This window comes from Pinus tabuliformis, chromosome 8 (assembly GCF_031772625.1).
Source record: "Pinus tabuliformis cultivar Carrire ecotype Pingquan chromosome 8, CPIR1, whole genome shotgun sequence".
Taxonomy (NCBI): Eukaryota; Viridiplantae; Streptophyta; class Pinopsida; order Pinales; family Pinaceae; genus Pinus; species Pinus tabuliformis.
The window spans coordinates 509,436,802-509,452,040 of record NC_142294.1 but is presented as its reverse complement, the minus strand read 5'-3'; the positions used below and the strand labels follow the sequence as shown (position 1 = coordinate 509,452,040).

The window sequence follows — 15,239 nt, the reverse complement described above, 5'->3', positions numbered from 1 at the left end:
AACTAGCCGTTGGGAAATTTTCCTTTAAATAGGGTGTCAGGGGTCATTTGATTCATTCGATCTGTGAGTCTTGTGCTGAAGAAAACTCTCTTGTAATCTTTTTCTTGTGCAATAAAGAAAGACTTTGGGGTTGAAATCTTGCTGGTGTTACTCTTCTAAAATGTTGTAAGTTGTTTCATAGCGATTGGTAATAGCTTGATGAAGAGTGATGTTGAACACAGGTATCTTGTTCACTCACTAGGGTTTGAATGGTAATAAAATTTCTGAAAATAATGGTAGGTATCTCCATTAGATTTGGATTTTAGTATTGTTTTTTCCCTCTTTATTGATAGTTGAAGTGAGTTGTGCAGGAAGTCTAGATTGTGAAGATCAACGGGCGTTTGGGGAAGTTCTCGACTGGACCAACAAACTCCTGAAAAACATTTCTTGAAGAGCCCAGCCAGTTTCGACCCTGGGTTTATCATTTAAATTTATCTTTTGAATGCATGAGAAGTTTTCTGAAGTATCTCATAGTAAATCTAAAATTCTGAAATATTTTTGTGGATTATTGACAAATCTGGCTATTGTAGAGTCGTAAATCTGTAAATATTGTAACTGGTTTGTAGGGTTTTAGTTTTAATTCTTGCATATATTATTTCTGGGTGTTTTTCTTTTGCTGTTACAGGTTTTGGAGCTGAGGATATAATTTTGTCCTAAAGCCAGATCTAGGCCCTGGAGGGTAAGATCTAGCCTCAGCATCATTTTGCAGGGATAATCTTCAATGGGTTTTCAATTTTTTGAGGAAGGTCGAAGCTATCTGCTTGCGAGGTTTCATTTCCAGGAAAATTTTCGAATTTTTTTTTAAGGAGGCTTTGTGGAGCTCCTGGATTGTTGCCAAGCTTCAGCATTACCGTCTTTTCAACTCAGCTCCCTATCTATCACCTCTTTTCCTCAACAACTTGCTCCACGCTCTGCAAACCTGCAAGTTACCAACGCTGCCCACTTGCGTTTTCTGTCCCATTGCTCCATCCTTCTCTTGCCATCTGTTGCTGCCAATCTGCGTATTTCTTGTAGCAATTCCTCATCCGCGCATGGTCCATTTCAAGGTTGCCTGTACACAGTTCTTGTTCCATCAAGCTCCTCATTTGCGCAGTTATACTCCCTCATCGTGTTGCCTCCTCCATGTCAATCTGCACTTCTCCATATTTACGCTGGTTCCCATTCCATCGTGGCTTCTGCCTGCGTGTGGCTCAACCCTCGCTTTTCGCCATTGAAACCCTATCTCTCACGTAGTTGCCATCCTTACGCTGCAGCGTTCAAACTTCTGCGTCCATCCATTTGTTGTCTTTCTCCTGCGTGAAGCCCTCTCCCATCCGCTGCAATCTGTCAAACACAGCTCCTCCCTTAGCATTTCGTCCACCTGCAGCAACCATTTTTTCCTACGTATCTCCTCTCTGCCTCACCCCATCTCCATATTCAAGCTGTTATTCCAGCTCCACGCCTTCTGCCTTTCACCTCCACGCAAACGTTGCACCCACGCTGTCATCCTCTGTCGAACATGTTTCATCTCCTCAGCGTGCCTGCAAATACTCCAAAACAGCAATGAAAATTTGATTTTGGTAGTTGTATAAGCATATTTTTGATTTTCATAGATTATTTAGGGTAGCGTACTTCTTTTTTTTAGTTTCGTTTCAATTAAGAACTAAACTCTTTAGTTTTAGTATTAGATATACGTTAGCTTAGTTTAGTTTTAAATTTATTAAATTTTTGTTTTAGTTTTAGATTTAGACTTCTTTAAATTTAGATTTAATTTTTTAAAGTTTGATGTTAAAATTAATATTAAAAAAAAATTAAAAAAAAAAGCATAAAAAGGGTCCCTTCAGATTCTATAGATTAGGTGTTAGTTTAGACTTTATTTAGATTTTAGTTTTGTTTCATTTTGAGTTTAAAATTTTAAAATCATAAAAAATATAAAAAATCATAAAAAGTTTGTTTTTAGGTCTTTGGTTTGTTCTCATTTTAGAATATTTAAAAAAAAAATATATATATATAAAATAAAATAAAAAATTTGAAATATTTTGTTAAATTTAGTCTTGGCACAAGGATTGGTCACATTTACGATTTTGGTGTATCTTTTCCGCTAAGGCTAAAATTTTGATGTGGGATTAATATTTATCATTTTGATGTGGTTAAACATGCTTAAATGTTCATTTGAAGATTAGCTATATGAAAGTGATAACTGGTTAGCATTTAAAATTGTGTAGTTATTTAAAGCATTTATCTTTTGAAATTTTAATTGTTGGAATATTGTTAAGGCATTGTGCATTTATTGAGTATCTCGCATTTGGAAAAAATAATCTTTGCTTGGGCTATTTGATGATAAATGATTGTTTTACAAGGTTTATATTTCTGCAACCTTTAATAAATAATCATTTAATCGTTAACTCCATAAGGCACTGGTGCATTAATTTCTAAAATCAATCAGTTGCTTTGCTGTGTCTCCCAACCCAACTGGTCCATAGTTGGTCTTCCTTTATCCCATAGGGTCTACCCCCCTTAGCCTCGAGAGACGGCTTAAATGGAGAGATCGGGGATCAGGGTGACAGCCCCCAGTCTGAGCATTGTCGCACTGCCCAGACAATCTGTGCAACAACCGGACCTTTTGATGATTTGAGAATTTCATTGTTGCTTTGGCTATTTAGCTAAGCTACAAAGTGTTGTTCAGCACAAGAGCTTCCCAAGGAGTGAAGCTCATCCCTCTCTTCGGTGGACTTCAAGTGCCACCCTAGGAGGGCTTCCATTGCCCACATCGAATTGTCATCTTGTGGAGGAGAATTTGCAGCAGTATAGTCAGTCATACACCCAGTTCGAACTGCAGATTGGAGGGACTGCGTCATCCTCACTTAGGACTGCGCAGTCACTAGAGGGGGACTCTTGGTTGGAGGTTTAGCTGGAGGATTTGGGAGATGGGTTGCGGAGAGATTGTTGGGAGCCTGATTTGGGGAGGTTTCTAGCCTTGTGGCAGCAAGTTACAATAGTTTCAGCTGTAGGCAGTGAGAACCAACGTTGGAGGAGGGACAATCCCCAAAGGGTCGAAATTTGCAATTCAAAACCAAGAAAAACCATTTCTGGGTTTTTCTGAGTTTTTGGAGAGGAGTACAGCCTCAAAGTTGCAGAAATTTCTGGGTTGTTTTAAAGGGGTAAATCAGAGCCGAAAGTCAGCCAACAGAGCAGTTTTTAGGGAACAAAGCAGTATTTTGGAGGCAGCAAAGATTACAACAGCTGGGCACTATTGTATCACCCACTTGAGGCCACTGTTTTAAGAACCGGCCGGCTCGAAACCGATTCGGCCGAGTTGGTCCGAGTCAAGCTCTCAGCGGGTTGACTCGGCCGTCAAACCGGTTCGGCTGGCCGGGTTATTACCAAGTCGGCCAAGTTGTCTAACAACTCAGCCGACTCGACCAAGTCCGAGCCTACTCGGCCGGCTCAGTAATAGTGGCCTGAAAACTCAAAAAAAAAACGATTTTTTTTTTACTTGGTTTTTGGTGAAGAGATTTATGTCAAAAGCTGGTGGACACACGAATTCCACATTCGCTGACTGTTTTCATAGGTTGTTTACTTGTTCACTCAGCTTCCTGTGGCATGAATCGTTTAGTGCTTGAAAATAGAAAGTGATGAGTTTGGTGCTAGCAATTTGATAGGATCTAATGTTGTGAACATTTTGCCAAGAACATGAAATCTCCTATTAGAATGGAGAAAGACATCTGTTGCCTTCATTATTTAAAATTCCTCAAGGAACGATGTGAATTTCTAAGTAAACAATATACTATCTAAGAACCATGTAATAAAGAGGGCACATGAAATTGAAATGCTGATCAGACATGTGATCCTAGTTAGAATGTTTATAGGTGCAATTCTCTCTTGGAAGATGGCAGTCTATCTTTATACATATTACAAAGTTGATGGGAACAAACTTGAAGTTGCCCCAAGGGATCCTAAAACTAGAGAATAGCCACAAAATATTCTATGGGGTGTAGATGGGTTTGTCATGACTGCATGTAGATGTGGATGCAGAAGTTTTGGCGTTAGGGATCCTATATCTTGATCTGTGTCACATACAAATTGCTTTTGTAGTTCTTCTCATGAATACATCTATTAACATCCATCTTGGTGAGATGGTCTAAGATGATTGATGAGGGTACAAGATTAAAAATGAGTTACAAACTATGAAGCATGTAGATATGCTACCAGTGGTTGATCCAGATGATCTTGGCTCCTCTAGTAGTAGCCACTAGCCAGTAGTACTGGTCACAGTTTACTTTTGTTGTAGAGGCCATTTCTAGCCTCCTTGGTTATGTGTTTTTGTTTTGATCTCTATATCATCATCATGTATGTATTGGACAGTGCACTGGGTGCCATTTTGATATAATGGATATATTCATGAGCCTAATTTGATCATATGTTGTCTTCTATCTATATTTTAATGTTGTGTGTTTGGAAACATGAATGAAAATCTTTAAATTATGTTTTTTTATAAAAAAAAAATATTTAATGTATTTTTTACAATGACCGGGTCATTGAAATTGAGCCGATCGAGTCAATATCGAGACGGATTCGGAGTCAGAGTCGACCCTCAGCCGAGTCAGAGTTGGAGTTGGAGTTTTAAAACATTGCCTGAGGCTTGTAACTTGCCTTGTGCAAGCCCAGGTGCACTCCTTCCATCTTATATTGTACTCCAACATTTATAATTAATGAAAATTGGCCAATTTGGTGTTCTGGGCAAAATTTTTGTTTACATGTGTGTTTAGTAATGTGGAAAAAGTCCGGAAAAAATCGGGATTAAATCCCCAAAATGCGATTTTTTTGGCTGGCCGATTAAATCGGTTGATTTTTGCCGATTTTTTCCCAGTTGAAAAAGTCGGGATTAAATCGGGACATTTTCCAAAAAATCGTGAATGAGGTAGTTTCATTAATTATTTTTTTAATCGGAATTTTATTGAAAAAGTCTAGATTTTATTGAAAAAGTCAGGGTTTTTTAAAAAATGAATATTTTTGCATTTTTTTAATTTTGCAAACTTTTTGCTGATTTTTTCAAAAAACTCCTAATTTTAACGACTTTTTCAACTTCTGGACCCTTGCTGATTTAATCCCTACTTCAACTTTTTCCACATTGGTGTTTACTGAGTAAAATTTTTGTGTTGTAATTGTTGCATGTCTTTGTTATCTCTGTAAATTTTTACTTTGGAATGTTACATTGTAGGTCCTTGGCGATTCCCATGCTACCCAAGTTGAAGTTATCAATAGATTCAAATTCAGATTTGGTAGATCCATCTGTGTATGGGCAGTGATAGATTCTCTTTCACATCTAATGAATACTAGAGCTGGTATTTGTTTTCCAGTAAATGTTTTGAACCAATTAATGGTTGATCCATGGCAGATTCACTGAGTTCTTGCAAGACATGTGCTACAGTAATTGAGGGGCACTTGGAGATGGTGATTTAATGTTGCATGACTGTGTGGATTCTCACTAAGGTGGAGATGCAGGTAGTAGGAGCTAGGAAGAGTACTTCAAGGTTTTGTTTCAATGTAAGCTTAGCATGATATATTTTTTCAGCAATAGGTTGTTGATTTGGGGTAGCATCGGATGTGCTCTAGCCATGAAATTTTTTGGAGAGGCTAAAGCACATGAGATCTCCACGACCCAAAAATGGTTTGGGCAAATTCTAACCAGTTTGGGAGATATTAAAGTAATTAATACTTTTAATGGAGTTCCTAAGTCTAAACTTAGGAAAAATAAAATATTAAAGGGTATTAATATAAAACTGTGTTAGAAGGGTCCAAAAGTCATGGATCAAGCAAAATCTAATCTTAGCCGTTGATTAGAGATTTAATCTCGACCATTGATGAACCAACAAGAAAAGTATAAGAGGAGGCTGAGGGTCAGTTGGAGAATACACCGAGTTGATCAAGAATTCGATTTTCTGGGGCAGGGTTTACTGAGGAAATCGAATGAGTGATCTGAGTTGCATCTGAGGGGTAGTGAATACATAGAAGAGAGGCATAGTTAGTAGCAGGAGGATCAACGCAGAGTCGGGAGAGGTTGACGCAGAGCCAACTAGAGGCCACGCAGAGGCAGCTAGGAGTTGCGCAGAGCCAAAGAGGCCAACGTGTGAGATGCAGAGGGTCTAGGGGCTAACGCAAAGGCTCCAGAAGTTGACGCACAATCCAAAGAGGCTGACACAGGGCCTAGAAGCAGCGCTGGAGGATTTCGTGGGACAAACTGGGAGCTGGAGAGCCGAATAAGGTTACACAGTCCCTATCAGAGTGATGTAGAGCAGCGAAAGTTGCATTATTGTTGTGGGATCGTTCATCCAGTGATTTAGCCAGAATATCTATCTCCAACTGAGAGGTACTACTGTCGAGGGCATTCTTTGTTGGGTGAGCCATTTCTAGCACCCAGGTTGTATTATGAAACTGCATAATAATAAAACCCTCTAAATAGCTGCATCGATTTTCCTGCATTGGGTTTTTCCGGGGACATTAGTCCAAAAACAACGGTGTCACTTGTGTGCTTGTTTACTTTCAGTTGATGATCTGTATGTGTTGATATTGTACTTGTATTTATTTTCATTGTTTACATGGTAAATAACTTGTTAAGTAATTGATCAAGTAGGAGGAAATAAATCAGATAGTACAGGAAGAATTTCTAACGAGTTAAACTTAGAAATTCCAACATGGTATCAGAGCGAGGTTGCAGATCACAGGATAACTGAAGGCATCAGCCGAGCAGAGCAGTAGCAACAGAAACAACTGTCCCGAGTGACAGAAGTTGTTCCTAGCAGAAAGCAGCAAGGAAGGGGTGACACAGAGGGCCTGTATCATCAATTCAAGCCAGGAAAAGGATCAACATAGAGGCAAAGAGGAGCAAACCTGACCTACGCAGTGCCCGATCATCTTTCTTCGTTAGGAAGGATCGACGTTGTGGCCAGGAGGTGCAGATTTTGTCGGTGCCAGGCTTGCGCAGAGCCTAGAGGCTTAGTCTGTCAAGTTGCTGGGGTATAGGAGGCTGCGGATAATTTGCGGAGCGAAGCTGGTGGGATACTATGGTCAGAACAATACCTAACAGGGAATGACCAAGGAGGAGGGATTTCCAGAAAAGAAATCAAGAATCAGAGGGAGTCAAATCGAGGACGTCCAGGAGGGAAGTAAAGAGACTCAGAGGAGTCAGAAGAAGAGCATCATAATGGCCGTGAATGGATTGAGAGATCAGGATAGGTTGGACGGAGCATCCAACTTCGTGGTCTGGAAGGCCAGGATCTTGTCCATTCTAGACAGATATCGCATAAAGGACTTCGCCTTGAAAACAATAGCGATCCCAGTTGACCTAGCTAAAAATGAGAAGTACAAGGAGGCAATGGCCAAGGCGAAGTGCATCATCCTCGATGGGGTCAAGGATCATGTGGTGCCACATATCATCGAGAAGGACACGGAAAGTGAGATGTGGGATGCCCTGAAAAAATTGTACCAGCATACTTCTGTGTAGAGGAAGATGTTAATTGAAAATCAGCTGCGGTCATACCAGATGTAGAAGGGTGAGCAGATAGATGTCTTCCTCGGTGGATTGAAGGAGATCCGTGACCAGCTAACTTCCATAGGGGCCACGCTGAATCAAGAATTGATGGTGAGGACCGCAATGAATGCAGTCTCAGAGGATTGGGAGGTATTTGTCTAGAGCATACTGGGCAGGTCGAGCCTTCCAAATTGGGAGGAACTGTGGGCGGATCTTCATCAAGAAGAGATCAGACGGGTGACCAAGGCCAGGAGTAGCGGAAAAGGGGTCAGAATCAAGAAGGAGGAAGAAGAAGATGCGGCTCTCGCATCTGTGGGAAAGCAGGAGGAGAAAGAAGTAGGACCTCTCCAAGGTCAAGTGCTTCCATTGTCGAGAACTGGGTCACAATGCGAACCAATGTCTGAGGAAAAAGAGTGAGGGAGAGGCTTCTGACTCGTAGGCAGTGCCAACAAAGGTGGAGAAAGAAGTCGAGGAGGATGACGACTATGCCATGAGTGCTCATGCGCCACTTGAGAGGAAGTGGGGAGACATCAAGCTGTAGTCAGACGGACTATAGGCGATGAGGGGCAGGATTCTTGACGTACCCAACCTCTTGGATTATACCTTTCTACGGGAGCCCCGAAGAGGAGTAGCAGGACTGGCAGATGTCAGTAGAGACGGATGCAGATGGAGCGACAAAGAATGCTATAGTGCAAGAGTCCCAGGACAGCAGGCTGCAACAGTCCGAGAAGCATGGGAGTGTTGCAACAGTGCAGGATGGCATAGAGAGGTGTGCAACAGTGCGAGATGCATGGAATTGTTGCAGCAGCATAGAGGTCAGTAGAGGGAGCACTTCTTAGCGGCAAAGGGAGCCTCAACATCGGGAGTGTCTCTAGCCTGACAGGGATATCAGAGTGGGGTGGATCAATTACTTCCTTCTCAGTAACTAGCTTGCAGTGCAGCAGTTAGTAGTGGCAGTGCTATGAGCAGCATGATGCAGTGTGAGGAGAAGGGGATGCAGTGCAAATGCAGTGCTAGGTATATGAACCAACAGCAGCACAGATGCAGAGGGAGTTGCCATACGGATGCAGCAGTGGCAGTGGCACGGTCATGGGCAACAATACATGATGTAGTAGTGCAGACGATGTTGGGCGGGGAGGCCTAGCATCAGCACAAGGACCGATGCTGGATGATCAGGGTGATACTCAGTAAGGAGTATTACTAGAGCACAGTCATCGCTAAGAGGGAGTATTGATTTGGGGTAGCATCGGATGTGCTCTAGCCATGAAAATTGGTGGAGAGGCTAAAGCACATGAGATATCCAAGACCTAGAAATGGTTTGGGTAGATTCTAACCAGTTTGAGAGATATTGAAATAATTAATATTTTTAATGGAGTTCCTAAGTCTAGATTTAGGAAGAATAAAACATTAAAGGATATTAATATAAAACTGTGTTAGAAGGGTCCAAAACTCATGGATCAAGCCAAATCTAATCTTAGCCATTGATTAGAGATTTAATCTCGGTCGTTGATGAACCAACGAGAAAAGTATAAGAGGAGGCTTGAGGGTCAGTTGGAGAACACACCAAGTTGATTAAGAATTCGATTTTCTGGGGCAGAGTTTGCTGAGAAAATCGAACGAGTGATCTGAGTTGCATCTGAGGGGCAGTGAATACATAGCAGAGAGGCAGAATTAGTACCAGGAGGATCAGCATAGAGCCGGGAGAGGTTGATGCAGAGCTAGCTAGAGGCCACGCAAAGGCAGCCAGGAGCTACGCAAAGCTAGAGAGGCCAGCGTGTGAGATGCAGAGGGTCTAGGGGCTGATGCAGAGGCTCCAGAAGCTCACGCAAAGGCCAGAGAGGCTGACGGAGGGCCTAGAAGCAGCGCTAGAGGATTTCGTGGGGCAGACTGGGAGTTGGAGAGGCGGATAGGGTGACACAGTCCCTATCAGAGTGACGCAGAGTAGCAGAAGCTGCATGGCTGTTGTGGGATCATTCATCCGGTGATTTAGCCGGAATATCTGTCTCCAACTGAGAGGTACTACTACCGAGGGCATTCTCTGTTGGGTGAGCCATTTCTGGCACCCAGGTTGTATTTTGAAACTACATACTAATAAAACCCTCTGAATAGCTGCACCGGTTTTCCCGCATTTGGGTTTTTTCCCGGGACATTAGTCCAAAAACAATGGTGTCACTTGTGTGCTTGTTTACTTTCAGTTGATGATCTGTATATGTTGAAACTTGATACTGTACTTGTATTTATTTTCACTATTTACATGGTAAATAACTTGTTAAGTAATTGAACAAGTAGGAATAAATAAATCAGATAGTAAGAATTTCTAACGGGTTAAACTTAGAAATTCCAACATAGGCAGGCGGTAGTGGAACTTAGTTCAGCGGAGGAGAGTATATGGTAGCTATTTGTGCTAATTGTGAGGCTATCTAGCTTTGCAAGTTCATAGCAGAGTTGACCAATTAGATGTTAGGATCTATTGTGATAATCATAGCTGCATCAAGCTTTCTATGAATCCATTGTTTCATGATTGTTCCAAGCACATTGATATTTGGTACCACTTCATCAAAGACAGTTCAGCAGAGAGCAGTGGTCCTGAGTAATGTTCCTTTGGATTGACAGCTTGATATGCCTTGGGAGAGGCTTGGGCTGGTTGAGAACATTTTCTTCACAAAGAGGGAGTGTTAGAATATCTCATTGTTGCTCCAAAAGTTCCTCCCCCATTATACCTGAAGCAGCCTGTAGTAGCAGTGTCCCTGTAACATGCAGGTTGAGTGTGCAATTGTAATCCTTTTAAAGGAAAATTGGTTTTCTTCTAGTAAAACAGGAGAGGATGCGTGGATCCCATGCATGCACCAGATCTGGAGTTTCCCATTATAACTACTTATTTTAGAACAGAAGTTATAATTCTATCTGATTATTCATTTCTAGTGTATTTTCTATTCTGGTGTGACCAAGTCAAAGATGACAGTTAAAGGAGGCTGTGCATGAGTTGGTCATTATTACATTGGGGAGTTTCCCTAGGAATGGCAGTGTATGTTTTCCCTTGGATGCTCTAATTTAGGCATTCCTTCTCATGCAAGCAGGGGACATTCTCTTCAGTGGCTAACTGTTTGATTAAGTCCACTTTGATTGTAATCCTTTCCCCCCTACTTCTATTATGAACGTAAGGCTTAGGGAGTAGTTTTCATCAGTTAAGTTTTGCTGCTTAAGTGAGCAGAAGTGATTTTCTGTAGTGATTAGCTGAGTTTTGTTTCAGAGTTAATGAGAAGGCAATACCAGGTTTTAGTGACTGTTCAACAATCCAATTAGCTCTTTCTGTTTATACTTTTTAGTATGATGTATTTCAGTCTATAGCATAGATCAGATCTGTTGTTTTGAGAGTTCTCTAGGAATTCTGTGTTAGCTGTTAGTGTTTCATATCTGTGTGCTGTAAACTGTTACCATGAGCTAAAATTGAACATCTCACTAACTACCTACACTATGTATCTATGGTGTGGAATCTGGATACAAGGCTGTCCCTCGTGACAAATACTTTCTGAAACAATTTTCTGCATGTTAGCCATAAATAAGAATTGATGATTCCAAAAGAAAATATAAAAGACGTGGTTTTGAATGTCAGTAGGATGTACCATGCTGTTTACAAAGGATTCCTTAAACCTTGTTAAAGATTTGGTGCAACAGAAGTTGAGCTTTAGAATAAGTAAGTGCTGGTATTGGAAGACGCTAAGAAAGGTGTCTCGCGCAGCAAGGTGTGTGTCTATTTGAAATGTGCAATATTTATTGATGTTTTCTTGCAGGATAAGCATATGAACAAACCTGTGAAAACAGAGGAGTAGGATAGAGGATTGAAATATTTCCTTAAATTCTCCATCTGAGAATAGTTAGGTTTTTGTTAAGTGCAGGACCCATAAAATAATAATTATTATAAAAACAAGAAACAAAAGAAATGTCAGGGTAAGTTATACAGGAGCTTGATGGCTGTTCTCAAGTGATAAAGCAATTTTCTTTATTAACTACTACTGGGCTGACATAATTCTCTGGTAATATCTGTGGATAGTAATTATTTCCATTCACTTTATGTTTTTTGAACTGTAATAAATGTCCTTGAAAACTTTGTAAGGTATGGAAGCTTTACTATTGGGGTTCAGATATCAATATTTGGTAAATAGTATCAGAATTTCTATTTTCCTATCTGGAGATAGGAATGGATGTCAGCGTGTGAGGAAGAAAAGCTATAGAAAACATAAGTGTGAGCAATGCCATACAAAAAGAAAGAATGGGTATCACTCCCTTATCATTTTTGCAACCTGTTGAAATGGTTGTAGATGCAACATCTATTTCTTTCAAATTGCAGTCTAGAGGGTCACACTTACCTCAATCTTTGAGTTTGAGTTTGTATCAGATGACAAAAATGTTGCGATGTTTGTAAGAGGGCCTGTTGTTAGAATTGTTGCTTTTCTGCCTGAATCAAGTTCATTCATTACATTATGCAATACTTCTTGTGCTTTGGGCTGTCGTAGTTCAGGGTGCTCAGTATCTCTTGGGGCTGCATATTTCACAGAGTTGTGGGCGGTGTATCTGCAACAATTATTCAGTTATTAGAGTGAGAAGAAGTATGTGCAAAAAACTCTAGATAAATTGTTGCCAGTGTAGTGGCTCAAGTTCAGGAGGATTTCCCCCCACTATAGTGTCTAGCCTGTTTCTAGGGATTTCAAGATAGGACCTACTCTTCTAGGATGAAGTACCCTCTCAGAGAAAATGGCCTTTGACATCTTGATCCATACCATAATTGGGGAAATTATTTTTATGCACTGAATTCCAATTATAAATGCAATGCAGGCACACACTTGAACACTCATGTACATGCTTTACAGTTTTTCATTAAAATTAAATGCATACTGACATACATTTCTTCAATTCTCAGATAGAGAAGCAATTCAGGTCTATTGATTCTATATTTTCATCATAAACCAAGAAAATTTCTGAATGCCCAATTGTGTCCAATTGTATTAAATGTTTCTCTCAAAATTTACCTGTACTGCCTGCAATAATGAGAAAGAATAAGGTACAAAAGATTATAATCATGCATGCATAAACTTTTATAAGTAGGAAACCCTAATTTTGTAAAAAAAATCTTATATAACTGTTAATGTAATAATATGTACAATGAGCATTTTACTACCCTCCCCCCCAGCCTCCCCCACCCCAAAAAAAATGGTGGCAGAAGGGCCATTGCTATAGGGTCATACAGAGGCATTGGCAACCATCCCATCAAAGCTTCACAAACCAAAAACTGAGACTAGTTGATCAAGCTATAGTGAAGTTGTCCAAGCCAACACCATGTGGGATTTGATAGGGACGCATATACAAAATGATAGCACATATTTTGGAGAGAATAATGAATACCACATATATTAATGAAGATGTTGCAGCAAGTACATAGATGGGAGCTTGGGGTGGGCTACCTAACAATATTCATAGCACACTCTCATCTAATTCAATGTTATCAAGTCCAAACTAGTCGACGCCAAACATTAGAACCAAATTGCAATAGGTAAAAAAATTGGACACAAAATTGGTCACCAAAAAATACATAAAAGAATTCAAATTTTTAGATATATATATAGAACCATCTGCTATTTTGTTATATTTTCTCTTACTCGCTATATACATAAGGAAACTTCGCGTGTTTGTGACTAATAATTTGGATTCATACATGCGTGTGAATCCAAAGTATTAGACACAAATATGCAGAGTTCTCTTATGCGTATAGCAAGGGAAAATATAACAAAATAGCAGAGAGTGCAACCCATATCTAAGCTGAAATACATGAAGAAAGAGGCTCAAAATAGTTCTTAGAGTCTAAAAATAAGCATAATAATAACTAATAACTATAGTCTACAATCTACAATCTAATCATATGATAGAATCATCTAAAGTCTCATTCTCTACATCCTCCACTTGAATGCACTCAGGTTTGTGACTGGATCCCCCTAGATTTGAAATTCCAACAACATATTTTTAAATCCTCTAGTTGTTGAAGTGTGTCCAAGTCCATCCAAGATAGGCCTTTATCATTTTTCGTTTCTTAAGTGATTTTAGTGGGCCCAAGTGAAATAAACAAAGTTCATTTATTGAATATGAAATGAACAACTTGGTTCATAAATTGAATATCTAAAATAAATTGAATAATGTAAAAGAATCCATATGGATTAAAACAACATATTGAATATGTAATATGAGAGATAGATGATGATACGCCTCGATGTTATAGTGTACTTATAGAATTGACTAGTCACAATGGCTGATAGGCCATGTCCTTTGATTAGGTCATGATTTTTAGTCAGGATGTGTTACTTCATATGCACACATATATACATACACATCCATGTGAATCCAAATTATTAGACACAAATATAGAAAGTTTAAATATTTGTCTAATAATTTGGATATTTGTATATGTGAATCCAAATTATTAGACACAAATATGGGAAGTTTAAATATTTGTGTCTAATAGTTTGGATTCATGTGTCTGTGTGAATCCAAAGCATTAGACACAAATATGCAAAGTTCTCTTATAGCAAGGGAAAATATAGCAAAATAGCAGATTCAGCAACTCATATCTTAGCTTAAATACATAAAGAAACAGGCTCAAAAGAGCTTTTAGAGTCTAAAAGTAAGCATAATTATTATTAATAATAACTAATAATTATAGTCTACACTCTAGAATCTAATCATATGATAGAATCATCCAAAATCTCGTTCTCTACATCCTCTACATGAGTAGACTCGGGTTTGCAACTAGATTCCTCTAGACTTGAAATTCCAACACCATATTTTTAAATTCTCTGGTCGTTGAAGTGGGTCCAAGTCCATCCAAGATAGGCCTTTATCATCTTTCATTTCTTAAGTGATTTTAGTGGGCCCATAAGAAATGAAGAAAGTTCATATATTGAATATGAAATGAACAACTTGTTTCATAAATTGAATATCTAAAATAAATAGAATAATTTAAGAGAATCCATATGGATTAAAATAACATATTGAATATGTAATATGCAAGATAGATGATGATACAACTCCATGTGATAGTGTACTTATAGAATTGACTAATAACAATGGTTGATAGGACATGCCCTTTGATTAGGTCATGATTTTTAGTTAGGACGTGTCAGGTGTTACTTCATATGCAACATATATACATATACATCCATGTGAATCCAAATTATTAGACACAATGATCCAGGTGGATGTTGGTGGCTACCCACCTATCCCATTTGGACCCCCACAACTGTCTCTTTCAGTTTTTCAGTTTAGCACAGTTTACTATTATTAGCAGTTTTTCGGGTCCTGAACTTCCGGAGCCGTTTTGAGGCCCTAAACGACGTTTTTTGGGAAATCTGGGGCAACATGGGTCCATGGACCGATGTTGCCTCCCAAAGTGGTAGTGCTTGGATAGATCTTTCTAACGAGCTATTGTACGCGTCAAACGGAGATCGTATGCCAAAGTTACGACCCCGGGAAATTGATGTAACAATTTACTCAAACGGGGTCCACAATTTGGCATTTCATCTTCTAGGGTCAGGTTTTCGAATGTTAAGGGTTTTCCATTGTTTCTCAACAATAAATAGGCCTTCGAGCCTCATTGTAACACAGTTTTTAACAGTTTAGAGGCATGTAGCCACCACATCTCTTC

General features: G+C 39.5%; 1 protein-coding gene and 1 long non-coding RNA gene across 2 annotated transcripts in view; one reads left to right on the top strand and one right to left on the bottom strand.

Moving 5' to 3' along the window:
• Window positions 1-15,239, top strand: part of LOC149236320 (uncharacterized) — a 279,299-nt gene that overhangs the window by 37,807 nt on the left and 226,253 nt on the right. The window lies entirely within an intron of this gene.
• LOC149236321 (nucleoside hydrolase 3-like) overlaps window positions 1-15,239 on the bottom strand; it is a 258,179-nt gene that overhangs the window by 37,090 nt on the left and 205,850 nt on the right. Inside the window, 1 exon segment of the mRNA XM_089368840.1 lies at window positions 11,917-12,121. Within this exon segment, the coding sequence (XP_089224966.1) occupies window positions 11,917-12,121 (205 nt within the window).